Source organism: Miscanthus floridulus, chromosome 2, assembly GCF_019320115.1.
Source record: "Miscanthus floridulus cultivar M001 chromosome 2, ASM1932011v1, whole genome shotgun sequence".
NCBI lineage: Eukaryota > Viridiplantae > Streptophyta > Magnoliopsida > Poales > Poaceae > Miscanthus > Miscanthus floridulus.
The window spans coordinates 170512963-170530109 of NC_089581.1; the positions used below are offsets into that span (position 1 = coordinate 170512963).

Here is a 17147-nt window from a genome sequence, read left to right on the forward strand (position 1 = left end):
GGCGGGCGAGCACAGAGGCAGTGGCGGGCGAGGGCACGGTGGCCGAGGCATCGCGACGGCGGCGAACACGGCGCCCTGGCTCGAGAGAGAGGAAGAGAGAGAGAGAAAAGAAAGGAGGGCCCGTATAAGACAGAGCTCGGCGCCAAGCTCGGGGCCAAGAGATCCACGACGCCAAGCTGGCTGCCATGTCAGCGTCCATGGCTCCGACCTAGGCGCCAGAATCTATGACGCCAAGACGTGTAAGCTCGACGCCACCAACGATGGTGCCGAGCTAAGGGTCCATATTTTAAAATCATAGCTCCAGGGGTATATTTGTGAAAAAATTTCAAAAAAAGAGCTAAAAAAACAAAAAATTCACTCCGCCAAGAAGTGTCCGACGGCGTGTCCGTGAGCCATTTCTGCCATTAAACCAGCTCCACCGCTTGTCACATGACGCGGGATGGAGCACAGGAAACGAAAGCAAAATTTGATCGAAGACTCATCTTAAGTGTACATTGATGATACGTAACGCACGCATCTCGACAGTTATCTCTTTAATAACAAGATTTACAGTTTCAAATGGTAATGCTCATAACTGCGCTACAAGCAGATTGGCAAAGAAGCACCTTTTAACAACCCTCTGTTTCATATAAGCTCATAACACCATAATTGTCCTAGTCTTTTAACATAATCCACAAAACTCTGCCGCAAAACACTCAGTGCTGATAACATGATGAACAGAAGAGTACAGTAACGTTGTGCAGCAGGCTCAGCAAAAAATCACCGGTGAAAATCGGTGCTGCTAAGAGGACGAGCAGAAGAGCACAATAACGTTGTGCAGCAGGCTCAGCAAAAAATTACTGGTGAATTGTCCTGGGCCGGAGAGTGCTGCTCACCACAAGTTTCGGTGGTTACTTAAAGTAAACCTGCATCCTTAAGAGCAGCCTCAAAATCTTCTTCACGTTGCCAATTCCGAACCTAAAATTAACAAACATAGTAGTAAGTATACAGTAAGTTTACGCATAAGAGCACAAGATAAAAGCACGCACAAGTTTCAGTTACACACCTCAGGTACACTGTGCTGGAAATAGTCCTCGATCTTCTTCATCACAACATTATCTGTTGGACCACACAACAAGTTGAACACAGCACCTGTCACCAGCAACAATTCCAAGTTAGCAACATTAATATACTATACAAAATAGTAAACCTAGTCAAGTAGAAAAGTTTTGTTATTTGTTTTCTTATTAAACAGATTAGAGGGCCTTTTCCATCTTATCATAAAAAAACATCTAAATTTCTTGATTAAATTTTATAAAAAAGAATTCAAAGGGATTTGCATCCGGGTGAAAATTCAAGCTCAAGGCTACAAATAGACACTATGCTTGATAAAAGCAGCATGGTCACCTAATATGGGGGGCACAGGTTCAATCCAATATTCCGACAGCATGATCCCCAATTCATTTCATTCCTAATAATACCACCACTATTATTTGCCACAATGTGGATCACAATACCTAGTTGCTTCCTGTGACACTGACTTATTCATTTAATGCAAAACCGGTGCTACTAAACATGTAATACAATTCTAGAAGGAACCATAGATCCAAATTTCACCTTTCCGGCCAAAGCGCCCAGCTCTGCCAATTCTGTGCAAGTACACCTCATAATCAGGTTCATCTCTTGTACCATATTTGATTGGCATGTCGTAGTTGATAACCAGGTTAACCTTTTAAAAACAACAAAATTAGAAGGTGAAAAATTTGTACTTCATAAAGTGTAAAGCAAATGCTCGAAAACAACAAAATTAGAAGGTGAAAAATTTGTACTTCATGAAGTGTAAAGCAAAATGCCGCACAAATAGTACCTGTGCTTGGTCAAAACCTCGAGCAAGAACATCAGTTGATATAAGAACCTTGGTGTAGCCATCTTTGAATTCCTGTATTATCTTTTCCCTCTCTGATTGGTCAAGGGATCCTTGAATTGAGGAGCACACATAGTCCTCCCTCGTCAAAGCATTGTGAACATTCTTAGTACTTTGCTTTGTTCTAACAAATATGATAACCTGGCCAACTTTCTGTCCAAATTCAAATATCTTGTCCCTTATAACCTCTATTTTTGCTGATTCATCAGGGACTTGAACTTTGTATTGCTTTACTTTTTCCAAAGTAAGCTCTTCCTTCTTCACGAATATCTGATTTCCATCCCTAATGACCTTTGTAACAAAATCCTTCACCCTCTCATTGAAGGTCGCAGAAAAGAGAAGCACCTGGCAAAAATAGAATTAAAATATGAAAAATAGTTCGACAAACACATCAGGTCAACAAGACATTGTCGCTGTATGGTCAGGCAGGATATACGAATAGTTATGAGAAGCTCCGATTTTCATCCATTATAGGTCTAGTTCAAAACTGAAGTGAATGCATAATTTAGCAACAGGAATCCGCCAATAAGACATTACATAAGACCCAAGTATCTAACAAAGATACATCCAGTAAGTAGTAACATAACAAATGACGAATGCATGCACAGTTTTTTAAAAGAAATTAATATCATCATTGATTGATTCCACACCTACAGTGAATGGACTGAATTCAGGGATGAGATTTTTCAAATAATAAGCCTTGTTTCCATCATTAGGAAAAAGGTTGTTCCCTAGATCAAGATTGTTTCTCACAACATCTTCCGGATATCCTCTTAGCAAGCTTTTTCATGTGATAAGAAAAAAGTTAAAGAGGCAAAGGAAAATTACCTGACAACCACCAGCGCTTCTTTGTATATCCCTTATGATCCTTTCAGAATCACTCCTAAAGCCATCCTGCAAGGAATTCACCTCTGTAAGAAAACAACTCATGGATTTACAAAGACTAGCTTAAATGATAAAATAAGCTGCATGGCCATGGACAAAAAAAAATCAAGGGCAAGATGTCATGAGCAACGAACCAATTTGTGAACTCCAGTTATAAAAAGAATTATCATGCCAGAAATAAAGTAGAAGACATAGACAATAGTTTGCGTTTTAGAGAACATATAAAAGCTGGAAAGGCTAAAATCATTCTAGCAATGAAAAAACTCGACCTGCGGGCATTCTACCAATAAGGAAATAGAAATCCTTTTTCTCCTTCTCAGTGTACTTGGAACTAGAATGTAGTGCATGTTACTAGACCAAAAGTTGTTTGGTAGCAATGTAGTATATGCTACGCATTACTTTGTAAAGGTTTAAAAAACAAATCGTTACTCTGCGTTGCTAACTAACATTCAACTAATGGTTTGCATCTAGACATGATGAAAATAACCCGTCCCTACTGTGAGCGTGCATCAACAATATCTGTTTGATGTTTGGGAAAGGCATAACATCGCGGAGCCGGAAAGTATATAAAATGCATAGCGTTCCTCTACTCTGGTTAATAACCACTTAATCAGTCGGTTGTGATTCATTGTATACAAGTGCATTGCTTTTGTCTACTCTGGTTAATAATCACTTAATCAGTTGGTTGTAATGTGACTGCCAAGGGTAGTCAGAGAAGCTTAACAAGTTTCTTGACGCATTGCTCCTTACAGCATATAGTAACTCAAATACCATGCCAAAAGAGACTAACAGTAAGGTGCCCTTCCAAATACTGACAACCCTAGGCATTGTTATGATAACAAGACAAGAATTGAAATCAAACAAACCTCAGCAAGCATATGATCCGCCTCATCAAACACAAGTATCTTGATATCCCTTGTGGCCAGCTTCTTATGGGTAATCCATTTGATGAGCGTACCAGATGTGCCAATAACAATCTGGTCAGTAATCGGAGCCATTTTAGAGATCGGCATATAGTCTTTTTGAGCTGGCGGGATTGCACAGGCACATGTAATGCCAGTAAACTTGCCCATCCTCATGAGAACTGCCTTATTCTACACAGTTGAATGAAGCAAACTCAGCACCATTAACAACAGAGCTTCATCCAATAATAACCAGGGATAACGCCATCTCCACCCATATGATACGATAGCATAGTACAAGAACGGTGAGTCTTAAGTTATGACCTGCTGCGCGAGCTCCCTAGTGGGGCAAATGCAGATAGCCTGGGGTATCTTGCGTTGCGGGTCGACGCGGCTGAGCATACCGAGGACGAAACAGGTGGTCTTTCCAGAGCCGTTGTGCGCCTGTGCGACGAGGTCCTTGTAGGGCGGCGTGAGGATCATGGGCAGGGTGATCGCCTGGATCTTGCTTGGGCGGCTGAACCCCATCTCGTCGTGCAGCCCCTTGAGCAGGTCGGGAGACAGCTTCAGATCCTCGAACGTGGTGGCCGACTCGTACACCGTGCCACCCGAAGTCACCTGGAGAGAAGCCAAATCGAAATCACATCAATCAATCAGCAGCCCGAGGCAAGCGAGACTGGCTAGGGCTAGCGTCGGCGCTGGCGGAAGTGGGGAGGGGAACGGGAGCGTACGGCTTGGATTTGCGAGTCATCGGAGTCATCGAGGAGGGGCGGACTCTCTTCGCCTGCGGCATCCTCCACCGCCGGGGCGAGAGAGAGCGCCTCGATCTGCTTGGCCTGCTCCTCCACCGTCGGCTCAGTGGTGGAGGAAGAGGACGCCGCCGCCGCCGCTTCCGCTTCCGCGGCCGCCTTGGCCTTGGCCTCCTCCTCTTCCTCGACGTCGGCCCACGACTTCTTCTCCGGGGACGACGCCTTGTCGGCCATCGCGCCGCGCGCTGGCAGATCGAGAGCAATCAGGGGAGGAGGAGAAACAGAGCGGCTAGTCAGTTCGCGTTTTTTCCTCCTTTCTCCTGTTGATTTGGCAGTTTGGCTTGACTTTCAAGCGGACTGCCTCCGTGTGTGCTCGCTCTGCTTGCGATTTACGCTGCGGGCAGCGGTTAACTCGCGTTCTCGTTGGGCCACGCCCACTTTGGCGGCTGCCGTTTGAGAGTGGAGTGTGGGCTGGGCCTCGGAAGGGGAAGGGAGTTAATTGGCCGATGACGTGGGCCGGGCCGCAGGAGTATAAGCATTGCTTTTAAAAAAGAACAGTAACAGTGTAGCACTACAGCAGATTTTGCAGTGTTTTAGGGAAAAAAAAGAAAAAAAAAGAACATGATGCTATCCTGATTTATACTGATTATTAAGTCAAGACATAATCCTATTATTTGGATTATCAAATGTGCAATCTGAAACTGGATCACACTGCACATATGTTTTTGGTATATAAGCTCCTGTAGTCCTGTTATTTCTCTCTCCCCTACACAATCACTCACCTCGGGTTTTATTGAAAAATTGAGCTCAAACCGGATGTTTCTTTTCCTGTGTTTTGTGAAAGAAGGCAAACCTTTCCACAGGAAAGGAAAGATGTAATCCTCCATCCCGAACACACAATGACGTCAGCAAAACGGAGGAACTTGATTCCTCCAAAATTCCTATGAAAAGGAAAAGCCTCCGTTCCAAACGGGCCTGAATCGGTCCAAACCCTAAATGAATCTATGACAAATAAATACTACTTTCCCCGTTCCAAATTATAAGTCGCTTTTGATTTTTTTTGTACATCTATTTTGCTATGTATCTACATATAATATATGTCTAGATACATAGCAAAATCGATGTACCAAAAAAGTCAAAGCGACTTATAATTTGGAACGGAGGGACTAGTATAATAGCATCAGATACAGGGCAGTGTGGGTTTCCTCTTTTTTTAACCTGGAATCCAAAATGCTACAAACATGAAAGTTGAACTGCAGAGGCAGAATGCATTATAATGCCAAGGATAATACCGGCAGTTTCAGCAATTTGCAGTGGTACCCGTTCATCCCTTCCATACAAAATTTCCATTCACTTCCATCGGAATTGCAGGTGCAAAGTGCAAACACACTTTTAGCATCAGAAGATCAGAGAGCTGTCTCCCACTCGGCTGAATAGATTAGCAATTCCAAACGAAGACTCCAATGACATGAAGCATGGATGGCAGACGACTTCCAAGTGGCTGTGTCCAATAATATACTCTTCAGGTTTACTATGGCTGGCCTTCAGATTCTGCACGTCTCTTTATAAATATCCTGATGGTTAGTTAAAAGAGAATAATATGGCGTAACTAGCAGCTCAACTTGATTGTAGTAACTTGAATTAGAAAAGAAAAAATCATCAATCGGAGAACTAGTACCGAAACTGATTTTGCAATTTTGGGGAAAAGAACGCATGCTGCTTTTCGAATTTAGACTGATTCGAGTCAAAACATTATCTTGTCATTTGGAAATACCAACAGTTGACCTTAAGCTTGTGCTATGGCACACAATGTTTACCCAACGTGCAATTTGATACAATGTTACACCGCACATCTGTTTTTGGTATCAGCTTAAATGGATCATTAGTCAAGAAAACGACACAAGAACCAGCAAAAATACTCCCCCAAACTCTGGACCCTGTACCATCAGATGCAAGGGTCTGTGCTTAGTCACCAACATGGACCAACCTATCTGAAAACAACAATGGATACATACACCGGATGCTGAAGTATGACATCAAATTTCAGCAGAATTCTGTCTCTGATTGATAAGAAAAGAAGAAACCAACAAAATTTGCTTTGTTTGGAGGCAAAAACCAAGCAACCTTCAAATTAGTGTTTTATAAGCACTGACAAGTCTGAATGATATAGCAGCGTCACCTGCTGTCGATCGAAGTGAGGCAATTGACCACCTACCTTATTCCTTATTCTCAGCAAAACACATTCCAACTACAATGGTGCGCCATAGAAAAGAAATTCCATGGACACTTAATAAAAGTGAAAAGCTGGGTAGCTGTTATGGTACTAATACTACAGATACATCCAAGATGCGTAAAGCAAAGCAGCTCTTGCACAGAGCTAACTTATGCTATGAAGAAAGAACGAAACATACTGCTAAAGAGCAGCAATACCAAATGATCATAAGCACAAGCCAATCAAGGGTTCCTAGCTTGGAAATCCTTCATGAAGGCGACAAGCTTCTCCACGCCTGCGAGCGGCATGGCATTGTAGATGGAGGCGCGGACGCCACCGACCGACCTGTGCCCCTTGAGCTGCACCATGCCCTCCTTGGCCGCCTCGGCGATGAACTGCTTCTCGAAGTCCGGCCCCTTCGCCAGGGTGAAGGGCACGTTCATGTGCGACCGCACGGACTTGTCGACGGGGCAGACGTAGTACCCGCCGCTGGCATCGATGGTGTCGTAGAGGATGCCGGCCTTGTGCGCGTTCTTCTTCTCGACCTCGGCGAGGCCGCCCTGCGCGAGCAGGTCCTCGAAGACGAGGCCGCAGATGTAGATGGCGAAGCAGGGCGGGGTGTTGTAGAGGGAGGCGTTGTCGGCGTGCGTCTTGAAGTCGAGCATGACGGGCGTGATGGGCTGCGCGGCGCCGATGAGGTCCTTGCGCACGATGGCTACGGTGACGCCCGAGGGCCCGACGTTCTTCTGCGCGCCGGCGTAGATGACACCGAAGCGGGAGACGTCGACGGGCTTGGAGCAGAAGTTGGAGGACATGTCGGCGACGAGGATGCCCGACTTGTTGCGGGGCTCCGGGTAGTCCTTGAACTCGACGCCGTGGATGGTCTCGTTGGAGCAGATGTGGAGGAACCTGGCCTCGGGGTTCTGCTTGATGGCGTCGAAGGGCGGGAGCGCGGTGTACTTGCCGTCCTTGCCCGACCAGGCGACGGAGGCGGCGGAGAACTTCTTGGCCTCCTTGAAGGCCTTGTCGCTCCAGGAGCCGGACACGACGAAGTCGGCGGGGTCGGAGGGCCCCGCGCAGAGGTTGAGCGGCACGGCGGCGAACTGCGTGGTGGCGCCGCCCTGGAGGAAGAGCACGGCGTGGGTGTCGGGCACCGCGAGGAGCGCGCGCAGGTCGGCCTCGGCCTTCTTGATGGCGGCGTCGAACTCCTTCCCGCGGTGGCTCATCTCCATGATGCTCATCCCGGAGCCGTGGTAGTCCACCAGCTCCGCCTGCGCCCGCTTGAGGACGGAGAGCGGCAGCGTCGCGGGCCCCGCCGCGAAGTTGTAGACGCCGCGCTCCGCCTCGTCCGCCGCCGCCGCGGCGGCCGGGGACGGCGCCGCCACCGCCGCGCACGAGATCCTGGCGGCGCGGGCCAAGAGGCGGAGTGAGGAGGAAGCGGCGGCCGCTCTCGACGGCGCGGCCGGGCTCGCCGCGCGCTGTAGGAGGAGGGAGTGCGGCGTGGTTGCGGCGGCGGCGTCCATCGTGGGGAGGGGAGGGGAGGAGAGGAAAGGGTTTTGGGCTTGGGTCGGCTGGGTGGTGCGGAAATGGGAAAGGGATCGGGACGAGATCTATAGGAGTTGGCTGGGAAGCTAAAAAAAAAAAGTTGGTTGGGAAGGGGAGGTGTCACTTGCGGGGTTGGTGCTGCCTACTGATGATGGGTTGGTTGGTGGGCCCGCTCGGCAGCGAAATGAAATGCTCTGCTGGAAATGTCTCTGCGGTGGGCGTGGACCTACCGCGGTTCCGGCTGCCTCTGCCTGCAAGTTGCAACCAACTTGAGTGCCGTGATTGAATTCAGATTTCAGAATTCAGTTTGCAAATCTGGAGTAGATTTCGGCCAAGTCTTTTCTTTTTTATTTTGAAAGGTTATATTTCAGCCAAGTAACTTGGTTTGGGTAGGATCTGGTTATAGCTCTATTCCATTCCATTTCATTTTCATATATGGTTCAAACTTCATCAGAGATTCAGAGGGTTGTTTGCACAGAGGTGTGATCTTGTTCTGCAACGTGGACTTCTTCTTCTTGTTGTTTTTTTTTAAATGCCTTCAGGCAAGCTTTCATTCATCTGATAACAAAGTTACATCATTTGATAAAATCGGAAAAATGAAACTAACTTCTTCTTGTTTCTTGTGGGCTTCTGTCCTCGTGCGGAATTGATCTTGGAAACGCCTTGTTGGAACAGGCGCTGCCATGTCCGGATAAGATAAGAAAACGCAGTAGTACACTGCTCGTACTAGATTACCGGAAGTCGATCCGGCTGCGGGTTACCAAACAAGCAGCATGGCGAGAGTGATGTGCCAAACTGATACGGTTTGAGTTCAGTCCTGGCCAATCGGACACTGGTTTCATTTGACCCGTATCTGGATTTTCTCGAGCTCCTACCTTTAACTCATCTGTTCCACTGCTTCTGTGCTTATTCAGATGACATGTAGGAGTACGCACTTCAAGCACTCTCAGACTCTGAGTGCTTCGGACAAAAGGTTTCCTCACTGGGCAATATAACCACAGCCCAATACAAGTGCATAAAGAAATCAATAGGAAAGTACTGACAGCGAAAAGATGCAAGACATCGCACAAGGAAAAAAATGAAGACAGAAGAAAACTATTTTGTTTCTGAGAGCTTGTATTCAGGTGCTACACTATACCCGATTTCGCTTATTCAGGCCTGCCGGGAGGCGGCAAGAGAAACAAAATAAAAAAAGTAAACCAAATAAGAAGCCGCTAATGTGAACGAGAAATGAGAGGTCTACTATTGCGGCTTTTGCTATAGCACCTCTAATAGTTTGGTAAACCGACTTAAAATCTTGTTTTTTGTATTACGATAGAAAAACCATTACTCTAGCAACTAAACCCCTAAATAATGCAGTAACTAAACAAATACAATCTTTCAAGTGCAAATGTGTAATACAAGCAAACCAAAGCCGGTCAATTTTTGAAAGCTTAGGCCACGCTTCATATATAAAACCTAATATAGGCTTGCATGAGTGCAAACAACCAACCAGACCCTTAATGCATTACTAAGTTTGTGTAACCAACCAATCAGACCCTGTTACTAAGTTGTAGGGCTACTTTTGACCAAAATGACGAAAAAAACCTTGAGATTAGTTGTGCCTCCACTAATCTCGAACAGGATTTTAAGAACTAGTATATGCCTACTAATTTGGAACTGAGGGAATGAGTACTTTCCTAACCAATATATCCACACGCCCTAGGCAGCTATACGATTACACGTTGATAGAAATCAAAAGTTCGATAACGAAGCGCACGTAAAGAAATATACAGAAAAAAAGACATACAGCCTGTTCGGCTGAAACAATCGTATACGATCGCGGATTATTACTTCTGGCTGGTTTGATGTGGGAGAAAAATACTATTCTGGCAATTTACAACTGTGTTCGACTGCTGGTAAGTCACTGCTGCGGCTGGCTGGCCCCAGGTGTCGGCTACAGTAATTTGTCAGGGAGAGCAGCCAGCCCAGCCAGCGAAAGCTGCCCAGCAAAACAGCATATACGATCGTTTACGACCAAGCGAATAGGCTGATAGCATAATGGCCCCGTTTAGCTTCCTAAAACTTGACTGAATTGGCTGAAAAACACTGTTCTGGCTGAATTGTTGTGAGAAAAATACTGTTCCGGCTGAAAAAACAAGCTAAATAATGCGGATTATAAGGTAAGCCGAACGGGGCTAATAAGGGAGAAAGGACAGAACAAAGCTAGCTGTTTGTTTCTAAATCTTTGAATTGATGGTGTTACACTGTACCAATATCAGTATCACAGTATTTTTTTTTGTGCGATTCCAGTATTCACCATTGAACCAGAACTTGTTTGTTAGTCCCGTCCTTCCATTACATGAGCCAATGGGCAATGAGATGGCACTTCCGATACCCTGCATCTACAGTCAATAATGGGTTTCTCACCTTTCAGTTAACCGAATGCCAAAAATCCAAAGAGGCATTCAGAGGGCAAGTAAAACACCCCCAAGTCTTTGTTCTCTACACAGTCAATGTCTGCACAAAAAAACATTAGTGCCAGGGGCTCATCTTTTCCTTCCCTTCTGGCTTCTGCTGTACATCAGGGCAGCTACTGCTACTGGTATGTACTCTCATTTCTTGTAACTTGAAGGTGGGAAAGATTGTCGTCTCACCGAACTCTGGAAATTTCCTTCCTTGTGTCTACCAGGAGGCTGTCCTGTTACTGTACTTCTTTGGTTTATTGACTCAATGCCAGGCTCAAAACCAGACAGGTACCCGGACATCTGCAAGCCTTCAGGTTCATAACGGCTCCCTACAACTTCAGTGCTATATCCTGGAAGCTGTGTGTAGTAAGGTGTGTTGCCCAGCTGCATTGTCTCATTCATCTGAGTTGTTTGAATCCAAACATTGTCAATGTGCATTCCAGCATTTGGATAAAATGGTTTTACCCCACCAGACAACTGCTGGGAAGGAAATACAGAAGATCTAAAATTCTCCACATTGCTCCCAGCCTGGAATTGAACAGCAGTAGACAAAAGTCTCGGCATAAATGCAAAACTTCATCATGAAAATAAATAAATGGAGATGAAGCAAAACATATCAAGAATTAGAAGGGTATAAACAAAATTGAAAACCCTCTAGTAAACACATGTTGAATGAATATCCAAGCTAACATATAGTAAATACTTCATCTCAAAACATGTAGTAAAGACAGGCATTCAGAACAATACCAAGTTGCATAAGATTAACTGTAGACAAACCAAAAGACCAATGTGACCCAATGCGTACTATCAACAACTCTTCAACAACATTTCAACAGGAAGAAGGCAGATTGATACATAGAAAATCACATGTATTCAGAATGACTGCTTTGATGTTTTCATTATTCAGGAATAGTTTGCCTGTACCTGCTCATTTGACTGTCCTCCAGATGCCAAGTTTCCTTTTAGAGCTCCTAAAGTGTGTCTCAGGTCCTGACTAGCCTGAGCCTCATACAAAATGCAGCGATATAAATACAGAATAAATAAAAAAGATTCAGATGTTGCATACTTTTTTTTACCTGCTGATGTATATTATTGCTCAGGACATCCTTATTCACTGGTCTGATCAGGCCTGACAAGGTCCCAGAGGTCTTAACTGAGGATATGGTTTGAGTTTTATCCTCTAGGTGGATGCTGCAGATCAAAGCTGCTTCACTCATAAAACCAGCCCCACTGCCAGAAGCAACACTGACATTTGCAGACTGATCAGATGAATCAAAATTACTCCTATCAATGTCAGCATCCAAAGGAGTCACTTCATCACTGGCCTGACCACTTTTCAAAGCCAACTGCAAAAGATAAGATACTAGCTTCAAAAGAAAGGTTAAGGTCCAGTGCTAGACTCAGCACATTCCTAAAGTATTCAAAGAGTGAAATCAACATAAGTTCAACCTAACAAACCTGTTCCAGCCGTTCCTTTTTTAGTTGCTCAGCTATTCCTTCAAACGCATAAGAATACTTAAGTGCATTCCAGACAGTGTAAGCAATTAGCTCAAGATTGCTCTCAACATATGGATATTTTGATTTCACAATTCTTTTCAAATGTCCAACATCTGTAGGCATCTGCTTTGCTTTTGAATTAAAAAAAAGGGGGTGGGGGAGTCAGCGAAGTCGCATATCCAATTTTGCACCATAATAACAGAATATAAAGAAAACAGCAATACCTATCTCAATTAAAGCCTTATTTGGCAGTATATAACCAGTACTTTCATCTTCCTGACGAGCTATACGATCTCTCCACTCATGTAGAGCCTAAATTGTGGGGAGAAGATGATATATGAGATGCTCATTATATATGCAACATTTCAATATAAGAAACTGAATACAATAAGATGTCCAATATGACTTTACAAAGGTCAAAATATTGAATGCAGAATGATCATGAGAGTACATAAAGTATGTTCTTACAGCAACAACAGCCAGCTGTTTTGCATCCAGTTCATGTTCCTGCAACCTGTAATAATATAGTTCAGTAACTTGATATGCACATAAAACTAAAATTGTAAAGTACATATTCTAAAGATACAAAAGACTAATTGTTTACTATAGAAGTCAGTTAAGGAACTGAGGCAGCAGCATACGAACCCGTATATGTGGAGATAGGATGTATCTGTCAGAAGCTCCTTCTCATAGAACTGTAAGCAAATTTCATTACTGCGCTTATGGACCTGCAGTAACCCAATCTCTCATTAAAACACACATCAGGACATGCAATTTGATACATATGACAATCCAAATAACAATCGATTCAATTCAGGAACTACAAGCAACAAAGAGATCGGTGCTAGATTTAACTTCATTCAAAGAGGTGACAATATAAAACTGTATATTCTCTTATGACCTCAATACATAAGATGGGAACCAGAACAAAAACAATACTTTTTGTACTGTACCTCTAGAAGAAGATCATTTTCAAATGTTGACTCCCTCTGTAGTCTCTGTCTCATTAAGTCATATATGTACAGCAGATAGTGTGTATCTTCTCTAGCATACCTGGCCAGAAGTAAAGTCACTTATATATAACTGATGGCAAGTAAAAAAAAGGGGCGTACTCAGTGCAGAGAGCTCCCGCTCTGTGCAGGGTCTGGGGAAGGGTGTTAGTGGCAAGCCTTACCCTCGCCTGTGCAATGCGAGGAGACCGCGACTTGAACCCGGGACCTTCCGGTCACAGGCGGTAAGACTCTACCGCTTGCACCAGGCCCGCCCTTCAACTGATGGCAAGTCAACAATAAAGAAAAGGAGCAAACAAAAAAAATATCCAAAACCAAACACAACAGAAAAGAAATTCAGAATAGGGTCTATATGCACAATACTTGATCATTTCATCAGGAAGTGGCCTCGACCTCCAGTCGGCATTTTGATATCTACAAGAAAAGGCATGATTTAATCAGAGAAAAGAAAATCCCATTGTAGATGCAAGGGAGGTCAGAGTATATAGAGCCATACTCCTTCTTTGCTGTCATTCCACAAAAGTGAAGCAATAGGTACTCAAGGCTGTTTCTCTCCATCTGTAAGACCCTTGAAGCCTGATTATGGTTAGAAAGAAAATCAATCTTCAGTCTATTAAACATTAAAAAGGGGGGTTTCCAGGAGAATAAAGAAAGAAGCAAATTGGGCGGCAGAATCAGAATCACGGTATTATTGGCCCTAATTTACAAATACCTGTCCTGTGTCAAAAAGATTGCACACGTAGATGTGGAAATCCCGCTGGAGCCACATTATATCACGATCCGCACCATGCATTATCTATTTGACCAAGAACGAATGAAAACCAGAAATTGAGTACAAATAGACAGACATTATTTTGGAGTTCTTCAAAACCTTTCTCTTTGTTGGATCTTTGAAAGGTTCTTGCAAATAGAGACCAATGTATATGCGTAGCTTAAGAGTGTCCACAATAAAGTCTTCTGTTCTTGTTGAAATCTGCATCAAGCAGGTGAAGCCCTGAAATGACCTATATTGATTATGCTCCAAATCTACCTGAAAATGGAACAAAAAATATATAGGCAATTATTAAATTGCTAATATAATAAAATCCATGGAAGTTATTCTATTGCATGTCAGATAGCCTAGAACATAAAAGGGCGTAAAAGAATTCTTCTATAAGATGAAGAAACAAAACATGGGAGATATCTTGTTTACATACCCACCAAGGTTGTGCAGTGTTGTTCATGTCAAACAGTTACAAAGGTAATCTAGCTTAAGAATTTTCAATAGTGCTAGTATAAAGACTGTCAAGTTCAATGGACATTCCACAACAACTAACATATAGCAGTAACTACAGACACATGTAACTAAAACATTTCACTGAGAACTGTTGTGATACCGTGTGCATGATATATGCTTTGCAGGGGCAAAAAATTCCAGGGAAGGCATGCTTGACAGTTGTTTCCGATAAAAAATGTATGCAACACAAAAAAAAATACTTGAGAGTGCACTTCAGTATTCAGTACCAACATAAGAGGCATATAAGTATGGCATAGATTCATTTGAAATTTTTAAATGAAAATATTAGTTACAAATTCTTACAGCAAATTCAGTGACACCCTTCAGCTTTTTCGCTAATTCCACTAAGCCTTTGTGATCTTCAACCAGTGTAAATTGTGTATCCTCTAAATCAGCTGGCTTCACTGGTTCTCTCTCAGGAACATTTCTGTCAACGAACTGTTCAACAGGCAGTTTTTCCTGCAACAAAAAATAAGTTAAATCCCATAAATGGATATGGATGCAAGCAAATCATGGCACTGGCAAAAAAAAATTACAGAAGATAAACGCTAGACTTAGAGCAGTCCTATGTTTTTTTTAAAGAAAAACACCAAACTGATTTTATTTTCACCTGGTTGTATGGCACATATCGTTGTGCATGAGGATACTATCCTTTAGCTTTCAAAATATCAACATGCATACTGATTCTTTTATATCAACATGCCTATGATTCACTATTGTTTGTCAAAAGCAAGTAATATCCTTGTTGGTTGTTTTTCACACCACAAAAAAGTATTATCTCAACTAATATTGAACATTTCCTCTTCCATTTATACACAGAGTCACACACTACCATAAAGCCATCTTCCAATGTTCGGTTGAAAATTTAACCTAAAAAAAGCAGCAATCAGATTATTTGTACTCATTCTGTGTCTGATGAACTTTGGGCAACGTCCGCCCAACACATCCAGTCTAAACACACCAAGCGATGGGGGACGGGAACAGTAGTATTTGATTCAACAAGTGTTGCTCAAGAATCAAGAGAAGACTCGACTAAACAAAGCAATGCATACTATTTTACCTAAGCCATGTCTCACACATCGATCAAGGAGTTCATAGCTCCTCCATTCTGTTCGAACACGCCAAAACATAGAGAAGTGGCAACAGGATAGTCTATCACTGACCAGCGGGTGAACACGTCGGGTGCCGTCTTGGCTGCGCTCTAGCCAGACATGCTCGAACGGGTTGTAGTTATCCACTATGATTTTGTACACGTCCTGCGGCCGGGGGATGCTCGGATCGTGGAAGGGCACCTTGGCCTTGGCCCCCGGCGCCGGCGCGGCTCCCTTGTCCTTGGTCAACGCCCGCACCGACCCGGCTCCGAGAACGGCGCCAGAGCCAGCACTCCCGCCGTCCTGGCCGCTGACCGCCCTCTTCTTCTTCTTCTTGCCATGCGTCACGAGCTGGAACCCGTCCCCGGCGTCGCCGGCCTCGCGGCCCGGCGCCGCGTCCTCCCTCCCCCTCACGCCCTCGGGCTCGTCCATGGCGGAACAGCCGCGGCGCGCGAGCAGGGCGTCGTCAAGGACCGCGAGCGGGCCGCGCGCATCCGCGGGGACCGTTGGCGAGCGCGCGGCGGCGAGGACGGCGGCCTCGCGGTGCTTCGTGGGGGAGAGCTAGGGTTTTGGCCTTTGGGCCCGGGCGCGGGCGCCCCGCGGCGAGGGGCGGACCGGGGACGGGGAGGAGAGTGGGAAGGAACGGCTGGCGGTTTCAACTGCGGGGCCCGGCCCCCCTGCAGCTGCCGCTTATATTGGCGGCGGCGGAGGCGGTGGAGGTGGAGGTGTGATGCGATGGTGTCCGCGGCTCCGCTGCTCAGGCGGTACTCGTGATTGAGAGTTGAGTGGCCGTGTTCATCGGCTGCTCGTGCGTCGGCGGACCAAAGCCTCGGGATCGGGCCCGGGGTGTGGCGCGTCAACCTAAACAAATATGTCCTCTCCTCTGATGTCGAGTTGACTCCTCCATCTGCATGTGCAATAATCGTATGATTCTGTTAAAAATTCCTTATTCTTCAATTAGATGATCGATGTGCTCGTACTATGTATGTTTCGAAGGCTATCATATAAGTCTTAAAAACTACATCTTAATAAAGAGACTACATGTATATCTATAATAATAAATGAAGAGATGATTTGCCTCGTATAATTGTTTTCTTGTGTTCATATGTATTGTTTTTGGGATTAGGCAACGAAGATGAGATCTATGTACGACTTCTCGCCTCTTTCTTCTTAGCATCGAGAATGAAAAACGGATATGACAATCTGTGAATAGGTCCATTCTTGATTGAGCTAGTCTTTCTTCATTGTTGTATGATTTTTAGATCAAGTTTTTTTTTTATGTTGCTAATCACAAATTGATCTTCTCGTTTCCGATTGGTCCTATCGATGCCCTTCGGGAGTGTCATCCGTCCTGACCGAATCGACACGCGCGTGATCCATGGCGCGAGACCAGCTAGAGAGGCACCGTATCAGAGCTTGCGATTCAGGTAGTCGCGTGCTCATGCTTGGATCAAATGGATGCCATGATGTGAACGTGCACATGAGATGGATCACGTGCATGTGATTTTCATCATATATATCGTCGACATTCCTGGAGGTCTCCAACTGCGTAAGCTGTTCTTGATCAGTTCGTATAGATCAGTCTTGTTTTCGTTGCAATTGATCAAGGACTGGTCTTGATTCACACACG

The 17147-nt window shown here is 44.6% G+C and overlaps 3 protein-coding genes across 3 annotated transcripts; all 3 read right to left on the reverse strand.

The window, feature by feature from the left end:
* Nucleotides 1-449: 449 nt before the first annotated feature.
* LOC136540632 (DEAD-box ATP-dependent RNA helicase 38-like) lies at nucleotides 450-4797 on the reverse strand. The gene is made up of 8 exons (XM_066532631.1): nucleotides 4422-4797; nucleotides 4015-4308; nucleotides 3655-3882; nucleotides 2732-2797; nucleotides 1847-2248; nucleotides 1597-1708; nucleotides 1046-1131; nucleotides 450-957 (listed from the first exon to the last, which is right to left on the reverse strand). Exons 1-8 carry the CDS (start codon nucleotides 4671-4673, stop codon nucleotides 895-897), a joined length of 1503 nt encoding a protein of 500 aa, XP_066388728.1. The 5' UTR covers nucleotides 4674-4797; the 3' UTR covers nucleotides 450-894.
* Nucleotides 4798-6597: 1800 nt separating this feature from the next.
* LOC136540633 (phosphoserine aminotransferase 2, chloroplastic-like) lies at nucleotides 6598-8584 on the reverse strand. Its single transcript, XM_066532632.1, has one exon. The coding sequence runs from the start codon at nucleotides 8172-8174 to the stop codon at nucleotides 6894-6896; it is 1281 nt and encodes a 426-aa protein (XP_066388729.1). The 5' UTR covers nucleotides 8175-8584; the 3' UTR covers nucleotides 6598-6893.
* A 2022-nt stretch (nucleotides 8585-10606) lies between these two features.
* Nucleotides 10607-16355, reverse strand: LOC136540634 (protein RRP6-like 1). The gene is made up of 14 exons (XM_066532633.1): nucleotides 15590-16355; nucleotides 14730-14885; nucleotides 14022-14180; nucleotides 13863-13946; nucleotides 13647-13726; nucleotides 13514-13564; nucleotides 13094-13193; nucleotides 12786-12868; nucleotides 12609-12654; nucleotides 12365-12452; nucleotides 12102-12271; nucleotides 11720-11989; nucleotides 11568-11642; nucleotides 10607-11171 (listed from the first exon to the last, which is right to left on the reverse strand). Exons 1-14 carry the CDS (start codon nucleotides 15947-15949, stop codon nucleotides 10791-10793), a joined length of 2103 nt encoding a protein of 700 aa, XP_066388730.1. The 5' UTR covers nucleotides 15950-16355; the 3' UTR covers nucleotides 10607-10790.
* Between the last annotated feature and the right edge of the window lie 792 nt (nucleotides 16356-17147).